Below are 17610 nucleotides of genomic sequence, written 5' to 3' on the forward strand. Positions count from 1 at the left end.
GATTTATTTACTGATGCCAATAGCTGCATTTAGACGTTATGTGACATACTTGAGGCAAGTAGTCTTCTTTAGATACTTCAGATAAAGCTTCGAGAACTTCCACAAGAGACTTTTCTCCCAGTCTGAATAAAGCACCCATCATACTCCTGCCTTCTACTGAATCTTAACAGAAGCAATGTCATACACTTTAATCACTGCTACACGATATCATCAAATAACGCTGCCACATAACTGCTACAGTTTCTGTGTTTGGGAGCCTGGATTCTTGCCACATCAATTCTTACTTTTATTACCAGACATCGGTGTACGTTCCTGTAGTTTCGCCACTCCGTTGTTACAACTGCCAAAAATTTGGGCATGGATCACAGTCATGCACAAAATCCAAAACATGCTACCGATGTAGTGAACAAGGTCATGATGGGAACGAGTGTACGAAACATCCCAAGTGTGTGAACTGTACTGGAGAACATATGGCCTCCTCTAAACTATGTCATGTATTTCAAACAGAGCACAAAATCATTGAATTGAAACTAGAAAAGAATATCTCTTACCCTGAAGCCAAACGCTTGGTACATGCAAGTCAACCACAGACTCTTCCCCTGTCTTATTCCGCTGCAGTAACCAGAACAGTGAACAAATCTGCTAAATCAGTTGAAACCCAGACAGATATTACATGGGTCAAAACAGATACCTATTCACTCGTTGACGCTTCTTCTGTTCCTGATGTTGATACTCCTGCTGCTCCTGACGTTACTTCTGTAAACTCATACACGCAGACGCAAAAAAACAAACAAACATCACCATCTCCTCTGGTTAGAAATGCTGGCAAGAATATTGATCATTCTAAGCAATCTGACAGACTGTCAAAGGGTCTCCGAGACCCAATACAGGTATTTAATAAGTATGATATCTTGGAAGACATGGATGTGTCGCCACATCCCCATAGGCGAAATAGAAGCAAGTCGCCACGGTCAGGGCAAAGTAGATCACCCGTACGCCCACCCCAAATAACGTGACCATTTACCATCCACTTATTCAGTGGAATTGCAGAGGTCTAAGGACCAATGCCAATGAACTACATTTATTAGTACAGGACTTTCGACCTTCAGCATACTGTCTCCAGGAGACTTATCTCAAGCCAACAGATAAGTTTGAATTCCGTCAATACAATTATTATCATTCTTTTTCACCTCCGGCTGTTAAAGCTTCTGGTGGGTGTTCTATTTTGGTGAGGCAGGATGTGATCCACAGTCCTGTTCCTCTTAATGTCAATCTACAGGCTGTTGCAATTCGACTCACATTGCACATTACTTTTACTTTGTGCTCATTGTATATTCCACCCTCAACTACAGTCATTATATGACCAGCTCCCGAAACCATGTATATTCATGGGTGACTTAAATGGTCATAACCCTTTATGGGGAGGTACCAACACTAATTCTAAAGGAAAAGTCATTGAAGACTTTATCATTGATAATAGTTTGTGTATTTTTAATGACGGCTCACCGACATACTTGCATCCTGCTAGTGGTAGTTATTCTGCCCTGGATCTCTCACTGTCAGACTCTAATATGTTAAGTGAGTTTTCATGGTCTGTCCACGATGACCTCTGTGGAAGTGACCACTTCCCTTCCATTCTTACTCCAACCATCCCTGCTGATGAGCCACCTTCGACGAGGTGGAACTTTGCAAAGGCCAACTGGACTATTTATAAATCATTGTGTGAGGAAATATTGCAGCCAGATCTGTTCATGAATGTACCTGATCCCATTCAGCTGTTTACAGACAAACTTAATGTTATTGCTGAAGAAGCTATTCCAAAGTCCTCTGCAGTTTCACATATCTGTAAACCATGGTTTGATATAGACTGTAAGACGGCCAGGAAGACCAGGAACAAGGCAGAGAAATATTTTCGTAGGCACCCTACAGTGACTAATCTAAATACTGTCAAAATAGCAAACACCAAGGCACGGCAAACTTTTAAACAGAACAAACGCCGGTCTTGGAGAAACTCTGTCTCTAGGATCAATTCTAGAAAGCCAATTTCTAAGGTGTGGAACATGATACAAAAAATCATGGGTAAAGGTTCAAAATCGGCGGTTCATCATCTGAAAGACGGTGATCAATTACTTACAGACAAAATTGACAATGCAAATAAAAAAGGGGAAACTTTGTCTAAACATTCTTCATCATCGAATTACGTACCCCAATTCCAAAAATATCAAAAGCAGCATGAGAAGAAAACTATTACTTACACTTCCGATAATGGTGAAGATTATAACGAAATATTTTCAATTCATGAGCTCCACACTGCACTTGGACAAGCGCACGATACTGCAACAGGTGTTGATAACATCCATTATCAACTCCTGAAACATCTGCCTGAGTCGTGTTTGGAAACTCTGCTTTGTATATTTGATGCCATATGGACTTCTGGGAACTTTCCATCATCTTGGCATGATGCCATTGTGGTACCAATACCAAAACCTGGTCGGGATCATGCTGATCCTTCTAATTATCGACCTATATCTTTAACTAGCTGTGTCTGTAAAACTATGGAAACGTATGGTAGTTGGAAACTAACAATCAAATAAGTAATATTCAATGTGGTTTCCGGAAACACAGAAGTACCATTGACCATTTAGTACGTTTGGATTCATTTATAAGAAATGCCATTGTTAATAAACAACATGCGGTGTCAATCTTTTTTGATTTAGAAAAAGCATATGATACCACATGGAAGCATGGCATTTTGAGAGATTTACATGATTTTGGACTGAGAGGCCGTTTGCCGCATTTTATATCTCAGTTTTTAAAAGACAGAACATTTCAGCTCTGAGTGGGTTCTACCCTGTCTGACCATTATAATCAAGATCAGGGTGTACCACAAGGTAGTATATTGTCTGTTACACTGTTTAGCATTTAGATTAACAGTTTGTCAAAAGTTTTAAATGACTCAATTGATGGGTCTTTATTTGTTGATGATTTTAACATTTCATGTCGTGGCAAAAATATGCGCACAATTGAACGCCAGTTACAGTTGTGCCTTAATAAAATCCAAAATTGGTGTCTCGAGAATGGTTTCAAATTTTCAAAATCCAAGACAAATTGTATTCATTTTTGTCGAAGATATAAACCACATAAAGATCCTGAATTATTTCTAGGTGGAACTCCCATTAAGGTTGTAGAACAGGCCAAATTTTTGGGTCTTGTTTTTGACCATCATTTGACATATTTGCCGCATATTAGTCAGCTAAAGACTAAATGCTTGAAGGCTTTAGACCTGTTGAAAGTCGTGTCGAATTCAAAGTGGGGAGGAGACCAAAAAACCCTCCTCCACTTGTACAGATCACTTATTCGCTCAAAATTAGATTATGGTTCAATTGTATATGGTGGAGCATGTAAAAGTAATTTAGAAAAATTAGATACAATTCACCATCAAGGTTTAAGATTATGTCCTGGTGCTTTCAGATCATCACCTATCGATAGCCTTTATGTAGAAGAGGATGAACCTTCTCTTCATCAGCGCCGCATTAAATTATCTCTTCAGTATCTCACAAAGTTATGTCCAAATCCATCAAATCCTGCTTATGGTGCAGTTTTTAATCCACAGTATGAAGAACTGTTTAATGTAAACCCTAAATAAATTCCACCTTTGGGAAGTCGGATGAAATCCCATATTACAGCTGCAAATATTGAACTGGAGACTATATGTCCATGCAGGCTTCTCTCAACGCCTCCATGGCAATTGGTCCGACCGCTAGTGAACCTAGATTTTACTAATCATAAGAAATCTGACACAAATGACTTAATATACCAACAGGAATACATCCAGTTAAGGAACCAATATACTTCCCATCGTTCCATCTTTACTGATGGATCTAAAGATGGTGGCAATGTGTCCAGTGCCACTGTCATCGGATCAAACAATATCACATTCCGATTACTAGACAATAGCTCCATATTCACAGCAGAGCCCATGGCAATATTGACAGCCTTGGAATACATTAAACGTCAGTCTCATCATAAACAATTTGTATTATTTTCTGATTCATTGTCATGTCTTCAGGCAATGAAAAACATGTCTTCGGACCATCCCGTCATTCTAGATATATTGGAACTATACAGTAATCTTGCCACTAGCCAATACGACATTGTCTTCTGTTGGTTGCCCAGCCATGTTGGCATTGTGGGAAACACAATGGCTGATGATGCAGCAAAAACAGCTCTCACCAAATCTGTGACACCAGTTCTTCTACCATATAGTGATTTCAAACCTGTCATTAGATCTTATATCCGTGATCTGATGCAGAAGAAGTGGGACACCCAAGTAGATTTCAATAAATTACATGCAATAAAACCAACTATCGGTTACACCTACTTGGGCTGTCAGTCCAGATTTGAAGAGGTCACCATACGACGATGTCGTATTGGCCACACGTATTGGTACAGCCAGAATATACGCATGAGTACCTATTAAAAGGTGAGGATCCTCCATTTTTAAAGGAATTATCCCTTGGCCAAAAAGTCGCCTGCTTCCCTCTCGCCCGTGATGAAAGGACGTCATATGAGGAACAGTCAATGATTTCTCGACATCAACGACGCTTGACTGCATTGAATATTCCATCTCGGAAAGGGATAACTACCTTCAAAGTAAATCATAAACAAACTATGAAGGATCTTTTTAATAATGTCAGTTCTCATTTAATTATTGCATTTTTAAAGGAATTAGATTTGTTAAGTGATTTGTAAATAGATATATATTTTATTATTGGTAGTTTGAATTAGTAACTGAGATTGTTAGTGGATGTACCCTCAAAGGGGGTTGACGTAGCGTAAAAGTATTGTCATCCTGCGAGGGTATGTAAGTCCCAAAACATTTGAAAGTCAATTTAAGTGTACCAGGTTTTTAATCGTAGTATTATTGTTGTGTTTTTGACGTGTATGGCTTAATGTCAGCACCAACGCTAATGGCTGAAGGGATGGTGTAAATCCAGCTAGGGTCCATGCAGGTAGCAAAAGTAATGTAAGTCCCCATGGTCCCTAGTATGGTGATCTCCCTTCAGTTGTTGGCGATCTCTGGCCACTTTTTATATTGTATTGTCCAAATACTGCTATTTGTTTTAACTTTCTATGCTAGTTTTACTTCAAATTGTGATATTATAGTTGTTTTACTGTCCTTCGTCGGCAGGTTTTTATAATATCTATATATATTCTATTTCCATGTCAAATGTTCTCGTCACGATATGGATGCAATATTGCCGATGTGACGTTAAATTATAACTCACTCACTCCTGTAGTTTCGGGGTGGTGGGGTAGCCTAGTGGTTAAAGCGTTCGCTCATCACGCTGAAGAACCGGATTCGATACCCCACATGGGTAAAATGTGTGAAGCCCATTTCTGGTGTCCCCCGGCGTGATATTGCTGCAATATTGGTAAAAGCGGCGTAAAACCATACTCACTGTAGTATCACCTCTAAACAAGCTTAAGGTGTACCCTTGTTCTTGGCGCAGTATTACCGACAAGGGTAAACACTGACTTTTTTTCTTGTTTACCTAACTGAAGCGCTCGTTAAACCTTTAAAATACCAACGATTTACACCTACATAACTATTTCTGAGGATGAAAGCACTTTGTTCTGTACTTACCGCTGACCTTGGACTAAGACGCCTGCCATGTACCTTCACCTGTCACGTTAGCCTTGACATCAAATGAGCCTTTATCGAACAATCTTTAACAACATAGGTATACGTATACTCTTTAAAGTAGGGGAACTTCATTTTTAATTTACGATTGAAAACATTGGGAGATATATCGGAGTCAATTAATGTTGATATTATGAAAATGAATGTTTTGAGAGTGCATCAAATACGAGGGTGTTTTTAAATGGCCAGATCACTCATGGGTGTTTACGGCCTGACATTGTCCGAATGTACCTGTCAATGACACTTTGAGAGGTTTTATCACATCCTTGGATTGAATCCTGTACATAAGAACCTCTCAAATGGGGATCTTGTGGTTTGTAAAAGGGCCCGTATAAAACTCAGTTGTTGATTTTTTTAATTGTCGTTAGTCCATGTGAAAAATGTAGTTACAGGTTATTCCTTGGTAAAATGGGGTCAGGCCATTCTTGGTGTTATCGCCCGGTGAGGGTGTTGCTATCAGTCACGGCTTTATCTGGTCTTAAAATATTTACAGGCTGTCAGCGACGTAGTATGATTAGAACAATTACCTATCACTCGTTCTCAAAATTACTATCAAAAAGTGAAATTTGAAGCATCATTGTTTCAAATGCGGATATCACATCTGTGTCTAGAAGTACAAACATTGCAGAAAATGTTAAAGATAACATGTAGGATCTTGCACCAATGTCACGGGATAAAGTGATTTAACCTTGGTTAGGCCACATAAGAAACACATTTTGTTTCTCATCCCATTTTTAAAACAAAAATATAGGCAGATTTTACGTTATATTTTATTTTTTGTTAGTAGTGGTAGTGGTTTATGCAAAAAAAATGATTCCTGTGAAAATTTACACGTTTTCTCCGAAGGAAAATCAAAATCTAGAAGTGTGAAAAATTCATGCACGTTTGAGAGTCAAAGTTTGATTTTCTCTAGTGTAAAACATTTAAAAAATCTAAGGGTCCGGTCGAAGTTTTGGGTCGGGGGGTAATGAGAAAGAAGTATATTTTTTATATATGGCCTTATACAAGATAACGCGGTGACCTCTCCCACTGGCCAAGTCAACGGGTCGTCGTTCTCAATTGACGTCACAAGTATTGTCCTAATTCGTACTTGACCGTGTAAGCACCTGTCTAGCCAATTAGTTCTAAAATTGCTTCAATTTACTTCAACTATTATTGATACTTATTACATATGCTTGTCATAATCATCCTCCAAGTATCTGAAAACATTTGATCAGCTATTTTCCTTGATCTACTCTGATATATCCTGTTCTTCATGAGCTCTCTACATAGGTGCTGAGTTCATATATGATAGTTAAATTAAGTGTTCTCGGGAGCTGAGTTGTTCACTTTGCGGTAATATGGACGTCGTGGCAAGGATCGTGCTGTTGTATTTCGGAGTGCAGGGTTGTCTGTGTTCTGAGAGACTGACATACGTGTTCGGGGACGATGGTGGATTAGGAAGACGGTTTGACGGGATCGGAGCAATCAGTGGTGGAGGGGTAAGTAGGTTCCTAACGGTTTGTTTATTTGTTACAGAATGTTCATTCATTCATTCATCCGTCCACCCATCCATCCATCCATTCATTCATTCTTTCATTCATTAATCCTTCCATTCATTCATTCATGAGGTTGTCTAATAGATATCAATACTTTCACTTCCAGGCAACATCCAAACTGTTGGTCAACTACCCTCAAAAGCAGCGGGATGAAATACTCGACTATATGTTCAAGGTAACGTAAGTTCAATTTCAGCATTCCAGAAGCCCTATTCAAGATAAGGTGTGCCAGGACTGTGTATCGTGTTACGAAGATAAATCACAATTTCACAATCAATAACCTCAGGTCGAGATGAGATGTACATTCTTCTATTCTATATAAAACATTGCTACTCCACATGATTTGACTACACGTGTAGCATGTATCCCGGGCTGTTTAAGAAGGGATAACTGTGTCTTCAAATACAGGAATCCATCAGTGGGTCCACAACACTTTATTCTGGATTCAATATGTATAAATACATGATGTTATCACAAGGGCTAGGCGGCATGATTTGGAGGCGATGGTCAGCCAACCTGCCTAGCCGATGTCTCAGGGTCAAGTCTCGACTAACACAAAGCATTCTCAATTTCTCCCTAAGGGTCGAATCCTGATCTGACTGTCATGTGTCGTATTTGCGACAGATGTGTGGTCAGCCTGCAGTATCCCGCACTTCATCCACAATGTCATGCTTCAGTGGCCAACCGGCCTTTGTCTAACTTTGATTAGGCAGCTAATGACTCTATGATAGTGGCCATGATGACAATGGTCAAGCTGTGCAGATTTCATTTCTATTTACAGCATGGCCATTACTTAGAGAACTGATCAATTTGCATAACTTAAGGAATATTATAAATATCCCTGATAAACACTGTTCCAAAATGCCTACGATACATGACTCTGTAACGTGTTATGAAACTATAAATATACGACCATCAAGTGATCTTTTTATATTCACATCTTCTGTTCCAGCCTGACTTCGGTGCTGCTCTGCAGCTTCTTAAAGTGGAGATCGGTGGAGACATGCAGAGTACAGGTTGGGAAACATGAACACGTTTAGTTGACATCACTCGTACAAGGCTGAGAGCAATGTGTATTGGGGATAGGCATAAAGTATGCACGGTTGTTAGAGCAACTATAGAGAAACTATAAATTCAAACGTAATTTTAAATATGAAAGGTTTTAGATAAAATCATTGCCAGAGTATAATTCAAATTAAAGAGGTGACTGAATGTAGTTTTACGCCGCTTTTAACAATATTCCAGCAACATCACGGCGGGGGGCACGAGAAATGGGCTTCACACATGACGTGACGAGCGAACGCTTTAACCACTAAGCTATCCCCACCGCCCCAAACTAAAGAGGACCAGACTTGGAGGCTTAAACTGATTACTTTGCTAAGGTGATTAAATGTTTCTTGACTGTTATTGCATTTAAGCACAGTTCTTCATTCTGTTAACATAAAACATGTCAGTGGATTCTGTTTGTACAGAGGGGTCGGAAGCTTCTCACATGCGCCAACCTGACGAAGAAAACTATGAAAGAGGCTATGAATGGTGGGTTATGCTGGAAGCTAAAAAGGTAATTTTGACAATATTCATCCTATAATTGTACAAATAGTCTACATGTATGTGTATACACTTCAACAACGTTTCTATTTGAATGAGAGACTTTTCTACCTTTTACTCCTCTTCTTCTCCAGCGTAACCCTGACATACAACTGATCGGCCTGCCCTGGGGTTGGCCTGGCTGGCTGGGAGGGGACACAGGGGACGTGTACGCCAACCCTGAACAGACAGCCATGTACATTGTCAAATGGATCCTTGGTGCCAAGTCGAAATACGGACTCCACATCGACTATATTGGTGTGCGTGGGTCTTGTGTTCAATTCATATGGCAACAAGCATTTGCATTGTGCAGATCGCTAAGTTTAAGAGCTAACTTTGTGTGGTAAATATAGTGTTGTAATATCAATTCATTTACAAATGTTCATGACACTGTTGCTTGACTGATACGGGTACATTAAATCGATACATTGAGTGATTAAATTTAAAGCAGTATTTCAGCCATATCGTGACTATGAAAGTTATATATTGATAAAAACAATCGTAAACGATATGAATACTTGTCAACAAAGTTAAATTATTAATATCACAGACTTAAAACCAGCAAGTAACCATAAAACAATATTTCCAAACCAACACAATATTTACATGGGCTACAGATCGCTCACAACGGAAGGTAGATCGCCATACTTGTGGTCACGGGACTAATTATTATTATGAAATAGTTATTATTTCATCACAATGGATTCAAACCGGAGGATCTTCGCCTTGTAATAATTTTATATATTCATGTGTATATGTCGAATGGCCAATACGCCATCGTCCCATAATGACCGATTCAAACTGACACCTCAAGGAGGTATAACCGATAATTGGTGTCGTTTCATGTACTTATTCATACCTTCTTGGGTGTCCTACTTCTTGTGCATCAGACCCCAAATATAACATGTGTCACCATCCTTCAAGGCGTCTGTAAATATGGATTTATGAGTTCTTTAAATGACATTTAGAAGTGACACACGTAAACAAGGGAGTTTAATGAATGTTAATTTCTTAGGTATGAGGAACACAACGCTTTGGAGTATATCCTTCATTTATTCACCTGATGAAGGAATGAGAATAAACTCCTAAACGGTCCTCATCATAAAGAAGTTGACACTCTCTTCCTTATTATTATAAGTGTTTCTTAATTGATGAATAAGTTGATTTGTTTCCTACGAGTATGAAATGTTAGATTCAATTCGTATTCCAAGTAGCGGAATAAGATAACATTTTTGTGTAGATTTCTTTCAAAAGAGGATGAAAAACACAGTTATATGCTCGATTGGATTTTGTAGAATGTAATTCATTAACATATTATTACAGAATAAGGCATTCATCATGAAATATCCAGACACCTCAAGGAGGTATAACCGATAATTGGTGTCGTTTCATGTACTTATTCGTACCTACTTGGGTGTCCCACTTCTTGTGCATCAGACCCCAAATATAACCTGTGTCACCATCCTTGAAGGCGTCTGTAAATATGGATTTATAAGTTCTTTAAATGACATTTAGAAGTGATACACATAAACAAGGGAGTTAAATGAATGTTAATTTCTTAGGTATGAGGAACGCAACGCCATGGAGTATATTCTTCATTTATTCACCTGATGAAGGAATAAGAATAAACTCCTAAACGTTCCTCATCATAAAGAAGTTGACACTCTCTTCCTTATTATTATAAGTGTTTCTTAATTGATGAATAAGTTGATTTGTTTCCTACGAGTATGAAATGTTAGATTCAATTCGTATTCCAAGTAGCGGAATAAGATAACATTTTTGTGTAGATTTCTTTAAAAAGAGGATGAAAAACACAGTTATATGCTCGATTGGATTTTATAGAATGTAATTCATTAACATATTATTACAGAATAAGGGATCAGATGCATTGAACTAATGCAATAATGAAAACGTTCATGTAGTCGCTTTCTTGTTTTACAGATATGGAATGAGAGCCGGTACACGACCACCTACATAAAGGTAGGGAACTGAATCTGTACTAGGAACAAGGAGAAATTCAAAGTACAACTTAACATTCTGATAAAATGTCACCCGGTTTCAAATCACAGGTCCTCCGGAAGACGCTAGACCAGATGCTAGATGCTAGAATCTGGACTAGAATATTTCGACCAGGCAGGTAATTTACAGCAATATACGACATTGTGACTGACAAAACTGTCACCGGCGTTCTCTAACCACAGGTCCTACGGAGAATGCTGGACCAACATTATCTTCAGAACACCCTGATTGTTGCCGCAGATAACATCAAAGACTGGGACCAGATATCATCTCAGGTTCTTGCTGATCCAGACTTAGCTAACTCTATATATGCCATTGGGTACGTTGTGGACAATAATATACTCATAAACTAGACAAATAACAATTGAAAACTGAATGTCTGTGGTAACTAAACATATGTCTTGTGTTCACTTTATGGCCTTAAGACTAAATTGGCATCAAAGTCATGAGCATGTCCGTAGTTTCATGATTAATTAATGCATTGGGTTATTCACACCAAGCATAATTTGTTTACCATTTCAGTGTGCATTATCCTGAGACCAACAGCTCTCTGCTTGCTTTAGACACAGGAAAACCACTGTGGGCCTCAGAGGATTCTTCAAAAACCCTGTATTTGGTAAGAGCTTGTAACACGTTTAGGCTGGGTAATGTTGCGTATACTATAACAACAGCAGTAGAAGTCTCAAGGCTTGAAGTTTCCATAAAATGTTGGCAAACGACGTTCACCTTAAAACCTTTCAGTGTGAACGGATGCTTTTATATTTACAAATGGAAGTTATTTGTAAAATTCTTTTCTTAAACTGTTCAGATACTTTTACGATCCATTTAAAGCAATGGCAAATGTCTTTAGAGATCTGTCACCATAACCAATCCTGATGTATCAGAACGTCACAGAAAGAACATTTTCACATTGGTCTTTCCTAAATTTTACAAAAACAAAACACTTTGTGTTGCAGCGCTGGAATTTAAACTATGTGAACGGATTCATGACAGGGTAAGTGTATTTGTGTAAACATGAAATATAGTTCAATCAACTTTAGATTTCTTGAAATATTGAATGCCATTTGAACAATTGATTTGGTAACAAGTTGAACACAGACAGTCACACGTTCCTGGTTGCGTTTGCTTTTCCCTTGTCTATATTCATTCGCGTAAATAAATGACACACGAGTTGCAAATGACATGAAACAATTTTCGAAACTTCTCGTTACTTCGATATGTTGTCTATTCATACTTTTTCGTTTTTTCAAGTTTATTAACAACTCAAAATATCTAATATTTTCTCGTCGCACCTTTAGACGTTCATAGTAGCTAACTGTTGTTCACCAAAGCAAACATTGAATTGGTAATTATATTTGTTTGAAAACGCCTGTTGCCATCGCTAAGTCAATTGTTTGTCGGGCACACGGAATATAGCAGGTCTCTGCTCTATCATTACCTACTTTCACCTCCACTGTATATAACGTCTTCACAGGACGGTGATGTGGCCAGCGGTAGAGGCATTCTATGAGGGTCTTCCTCATCAAGGGACTGGCCTGTTGAACGCCTCAGAACCATGGAGCGGTTACTACACAGTTCCTGTTGATGTGTACCTGACAGGTAGAGAATGATAATGAATAACCATATATAGCCCCTTAAAATTCCTCACCTGTTCTGCCTCTATGTGACTTGATCATAATAATTGTGGGACGATTTGCTCAATACTAATATTGTGAGCACCTTCTCCAATATGGAGAATATAATGTGAATGGAACCCATCCTCACTTCATTAAACCAAAATCTTGACTTTCCATCTTTTTGGGTCTATCTGAAGCTTAAATACGATTAAAATACGAGTTCTTGTTATACGAATATGGCTTTCTCACTGCAACTGCATTGTTCGTTATTTCCAATCACTCGACTACATTTATACCAGCTCATAGTACCCAGTTCACGAGACCTGGTTGGACATACTTGAAACACGGAGCCGGAGTCGGTAGATTCAGTAATGGCGGCATATACGTGTCTTTGGTCAGCCCGGACCAGAAGGACTTCACCATTGTCATAGAGACAATTGTAAGTTGTCCAGTGTTCAGTAAACTCTGACAGTCAATGAACTCTCGGCAATGTTTTTAAGAACTGATCCGATGATACTTGCTTCTATTCTACAGTTTATGCACACATATAAAATACGTTCATCATTGGATCATTAGAAGCGAGATGGAAGCCTTTAAGGTTCTCTCTTTACTTGATTCCCTAATGCAAGCCCTTACTTAACATCGATATATTTTTATATGATCATAAATGTGGTATATTTATATATACTTAATACTTATATATTTTCATGTTTTACAGAATAAGAGAAGAACTGGTATTCCAGTTGTAGCGGAGAATGTCACCTTACAACTTCAAGACAGTTTTGTGAGTAGATTCATACTACTTTAAATACTTTCAGGCAAAACAAGGATAACACTGTTCTCTGTATTTAATATTACTATACGACACCTATATTTCAAAATACTGCCAGAAGGATCATTCGTATGTTCCACAGTTACCCAGTGGTAATTAAGTACAGAGGACTGACATTGATAAATGTGTTGTATCATCTAATCGTTTTGTTGTCAATCCAAAACCGTTTTATGTTCTAGGCTTCGATTACAACGCTGAATGTTTGGTACACCCAGTTGAATCTTGACAATCTCACGGACTCTTACGTTTTTGAGAAACACCCACCTATCCAGGTATGTATTTTGCAACTTACTGAACATTAATACTTCCACAACACCAATAAAGCCCTTAAGATTCTTAGATGTGTTCGTTTCTTGTTCACTAGGTTCATTCTGAATGTCTTTAACTGATCATTTGCAGGTCATAGATGGGAAGATAAACATGAACCTTGACGTAAACCAGGTGTACACACTGACCACCCTGACCACAGGAGGCAAGGGCTCTTACCCTCCTCCTCCTTCTTCTAAGCCATTCCCTCTGCCATATATGGATGATTTTAATGGTCAGTAAACCCTTAATAACCAAATCCTTTAACCAAACATTTCTTGAGGTCACAAATCAAACCATATAGATATCATATGAGCCACAATATGATTTGAAATGCCTCGTTTCTGAGACTTAATTCAGCCACAAAAAGAACCGAACAGTAAAAGATCAAGGAATGCGTTTGCGCTCAGTACCACGTGTCATTATATGCTTGGTATATGCATTCTAATTATCTGTGCCAGGTTATAGAGAGTATGAGGAACCGTACATGATATCTCCTCAAACTGGAGCCTTTGAAGCCACGACAGTGGGTGGTGATCGTGGCAAGGTGATGAGGCAGGTGACCACACGGAGGCCGGTGTCCTGGTCAACATGGTGTCCAATAGAACAGGCTGGAGTATCGCTGGCAGTGGTAGGCGAATATTACTGGTAAGTGGTCAAACTACCTTTCCTTAGTAACCCATGCAAAGGGAGTGAGTGAGTGAGTATTTATTACGATGTATCAGCAGATTTGCATGTGTTTACATCCCTTCTCCTTCTAACTGTGCAGGGAGACCTTGCTGGGTGAAAGGATGAAACTGTTGGCGAATAAATATATCCGTGTCTTCTCCACGCGTATCTTTCGTAAACTGGTCTTTAGACTTTGTGTTATTCGATCGGTTTTGAAGAAAAACACAGTCGATATTACGTTTCATCTTTTGTGAGTAGACAAGAGCATATTCCCACATACTGCTACACACCGTTACACACTGTCGCCACACACTACCACACTACTATATACTTCCTAATACTGCCATATGCTTCATACTGCCATAGTCACACACTGCCACACAAATATATAATGCAACTCTGCTACACACACTGCGCCACACTGTCACACACTTTGTTCCATATACTGCCACACACTGAAACACACACCTACATACTGCCACATACAGCCACACACTGTCAAAAACTGCCGCCACACAGTGCCACATTTTGCCCCACTCTGCCATAATACTGTCGTACACTGTCGCATACTGCCATGCCGCTACATAATGCCACACTGCCACCACTTCATACTGCCCCAAACTGCCACATGCTGATACACACTGACATACATTGCCACATACTGCCTCTCTGCCATATACTGCCTCACACTGTCACACACCTACATAATAAAACACTGCCACAATTACATACTGCCTTTCACGACCCAATGCTGGCACACACTGACACTGACTGCAATTCACTTCAGGTCTGAGACATACATCCAGTGCCAAGTGTCAATCAACTTAACGTCACCTGTCAGAGCTGAGGGCGTGTTCCTGGCCGCCAGAGTGGATCATGGGGGGTGTCACGCGGACAACAACACAGGGGTCTTCTTTTACTTCTACCAAGAGAACAAGACGTATCTGGTCAGCTCTGATCTTGGTGAGAAGCGCCTGTGCATGTCATCAATAATATATTTTTGTGATATGCTTGATCGAAGATTTTATTTTATTTCTATTGATATTTCAAATATAAATACGAAATACGTCAAAATTATGTAAACGTTACCGCCCCCGTAAATGATAACAAATTTCTCAGCGAGCGTTAAAATCCACATCCCAGCTAACCTAGATATACCACGTGCTTATCTAGAAGAGATAAAGCGAGGAATGGAAATTGAAGTAAAATGTATTAAAACAAAAGATAACTGACCGAAAAACATACAAGAATGCAAACACGCCCAAGGATCTACTAAGTTATCAAAATTAGCGATTTCTCCCTAAGTTAGCTGTTTCAAATTACCAAATAATTACAACCTTTGTTTGTTCCAGAGGAAACACATCCTTACCCAAGGAAATATCGACTCTGTTAACATATACGAATGGAATGTGATAGGCCTTTTTGTTCAGGTCAGTTATACAGTATACTTTGTAATGATGATGTACTTTATGTAGACATAATTTTCACCAATATATGTAAACGTCCTCGGAACAATATTCCTATTCGTTTGAATAAAATGTTTCTTGTAAACCGATCTACCATGTCGTACAACCAATCAATTTTCATGGCACATTGAACATAAAAGTTATTTTGTAAAAATCCCCAGCATGTTTTCCTGCCCACCACTTTACAACGGTACACTGTCAGTTTTGACAGTTTTGTGCTTGATCAATATGGGGACTATTACAAGAAAACCTAAAAGCGGACGCCGTGATCAACTACCATGACGTCTTAGTATCACTACATTGTGGCCAGTTCCCTATTTGAAGAGGCACTGGGGAAACCCTGAGACACGTTGGCCATAACGAAAAGTGTAATCTATAATGTATATCCAAGGTTGTTTTCCTTGATATTATGAGAACATACCTTGTGTTTTCTTGTCACAGGGAACGAAAGTTGCTGCGTTTGTCAATGGTCAAAGTCTCTTTAACGAAACGTCAGTTCCTGCAACGGTCAAGTCTGGATTTGCTGGTCTTGGAACGGCCAGTTTTGGAGAAGCTGACTTTGATAACTTTATGATTTCTGAACCGAAGGAAGGGCTTAGAAGAATGAAAGAATTACACAAGAAACGAAACATATGAAAAATAACACTTGTAAGGAGATAATCCATATCGTTATAAATATGTTAATTTACCAAACGGAAAAGTTTGTCATTTTTCTTCACTCTCTGTCCATATTGTTTACATGGTATGAAGTTGGCAGGAGACACATCAAGCTTCATTTTTGTCAATTCAATTAACGTCACAGAGGAAATAAAGAAAGTCATATTTTCATTGTTGATATACCGATGCCCTATCAACATTTTCACACAAAACATACACGGACATTTAGAGTGAACTATGTTCAAAACATTTGACGTCTGTTTTGGCCAATCGAGCTGTGAATCCCAATCCATATAATCGGACCATGATGACAAATCAGGTCCCCGAGCATCGCCACCCGATTAATGTACAAGCATGGAGTAATGGGAGAGCCGGTTACTCCCCTGAATTCTTCCTTCCATACAACCTGCAGTAGTATTGCGTTAGCTGACTTGAGTAAATTTACTCAAACGTTTAACCAGTGTCAAGAAATTGCATTGTATAATTCTGGCAAAATGAGGTCAATCGTGCATCACTTTCGCTATAGCAAACGTTACAAATTTCTTCCGACATCTCGAAGAGAAAGATACTTCTGCGTAAATGGGCATACTTACAGAATCCTGAAGAGAAGACGAAAATGACTGTAGTTCTTGGCAATGTACCATCAAGGACTGTAAATCAAATGTATCTACAGTCAACGACATCCTCACCAAGCCGCTCAGTGTACACAACCACCCCGCAGTTGAGAAATTGAGGTTTGACGATGTTAAATAATGAACTACTCCAACCTGCAAGAAAAATACGAGGTCACAGGAACAGATTGAACGGTGGACGTCAGCGCCATTGTGTTTGTCTTACTTATTAAATTTGTGAAAAACAATACTTTCGTTTACTTATAATTTCACAATTTAGTATTGCCCGAAGTCTTGTATTCCCAAACTTTGTCTAATGTCTGGCGTTAATTATCTCAATAACCCATTCGCACGAAGTGGACTCTTTTTCTGGACTTTGTTTTTACACGACACGGGGTGTCCACGTCCAGAGAATACCCCGTCAGACCTTGTAGAAATGAAACAAAGACTTGACCATGTGAATGAGAATTAAAGATCCCAACACAATGCCCAGCAAACGCTCCAATCAGAAAACAAAACGTTGAAGGAACACAATGAGCACATGCGAGTCTGTTGAGTTTCGAGCAGCTAGGTAACTGTAAATCTAACAGTGAACAACTAACTGG

At 39.0% G+C, this 17610-nt stretch overlaps 1 protein-coding gene across 1 annotated transcript; it reads left to right on the plus strand.

The window, feature by feature from the left end:
• The first annotated feature begins 2845 nt into the window (after positions 1-2845).
• LOC124258274 (galactocerebrosidase-like) lies at positions 2846-16373 on the plus strand. The gene is made up of 19 exons (XM_046692341.1): positions 2846-3050; positions 7120-7185; positions 7349-7417; positions 8195-8258; positions 8715-8803; positions 8925-9089; positions 10771-10809; positions 11031-11167; positions 11371-11464; positions 11805-11842; positions 12323-12447; positions 12764-12903; positions 13183-13248; positions 13476-13568; positions 13696-13837; positions 14064-14250; positions 15059-15218; positions 15624-15701; positions 16179-16373. Exons 1-19 carry the CDS (start codon positions 2952-2954, stop codon positions 16371-16373), a joined length of 2046 nt encoding a protein of 681 aa, XP_046548297.1. The 5' UTR covers positions 2846-2951.
• Positions 16374-17610: the final 1237 nt, after the last annotated feature.

The sequence above is a fragment of the Haliotis rubra genome, unplaced genomic scaffold, assembly GCF_003918875.1.
Source record: "Haliotis rubra isolate DU_JTF1 unplaced genomic scaffold, ASM391887v1 Scf69, whole genome shotgun sequence".
Taxonomy (NCBI): Eukaryota; Metazoa; Mollusca; class Gastropoda; order Lepetellida; family Haliotidae; genus Haliotis; species Haliotis rubra.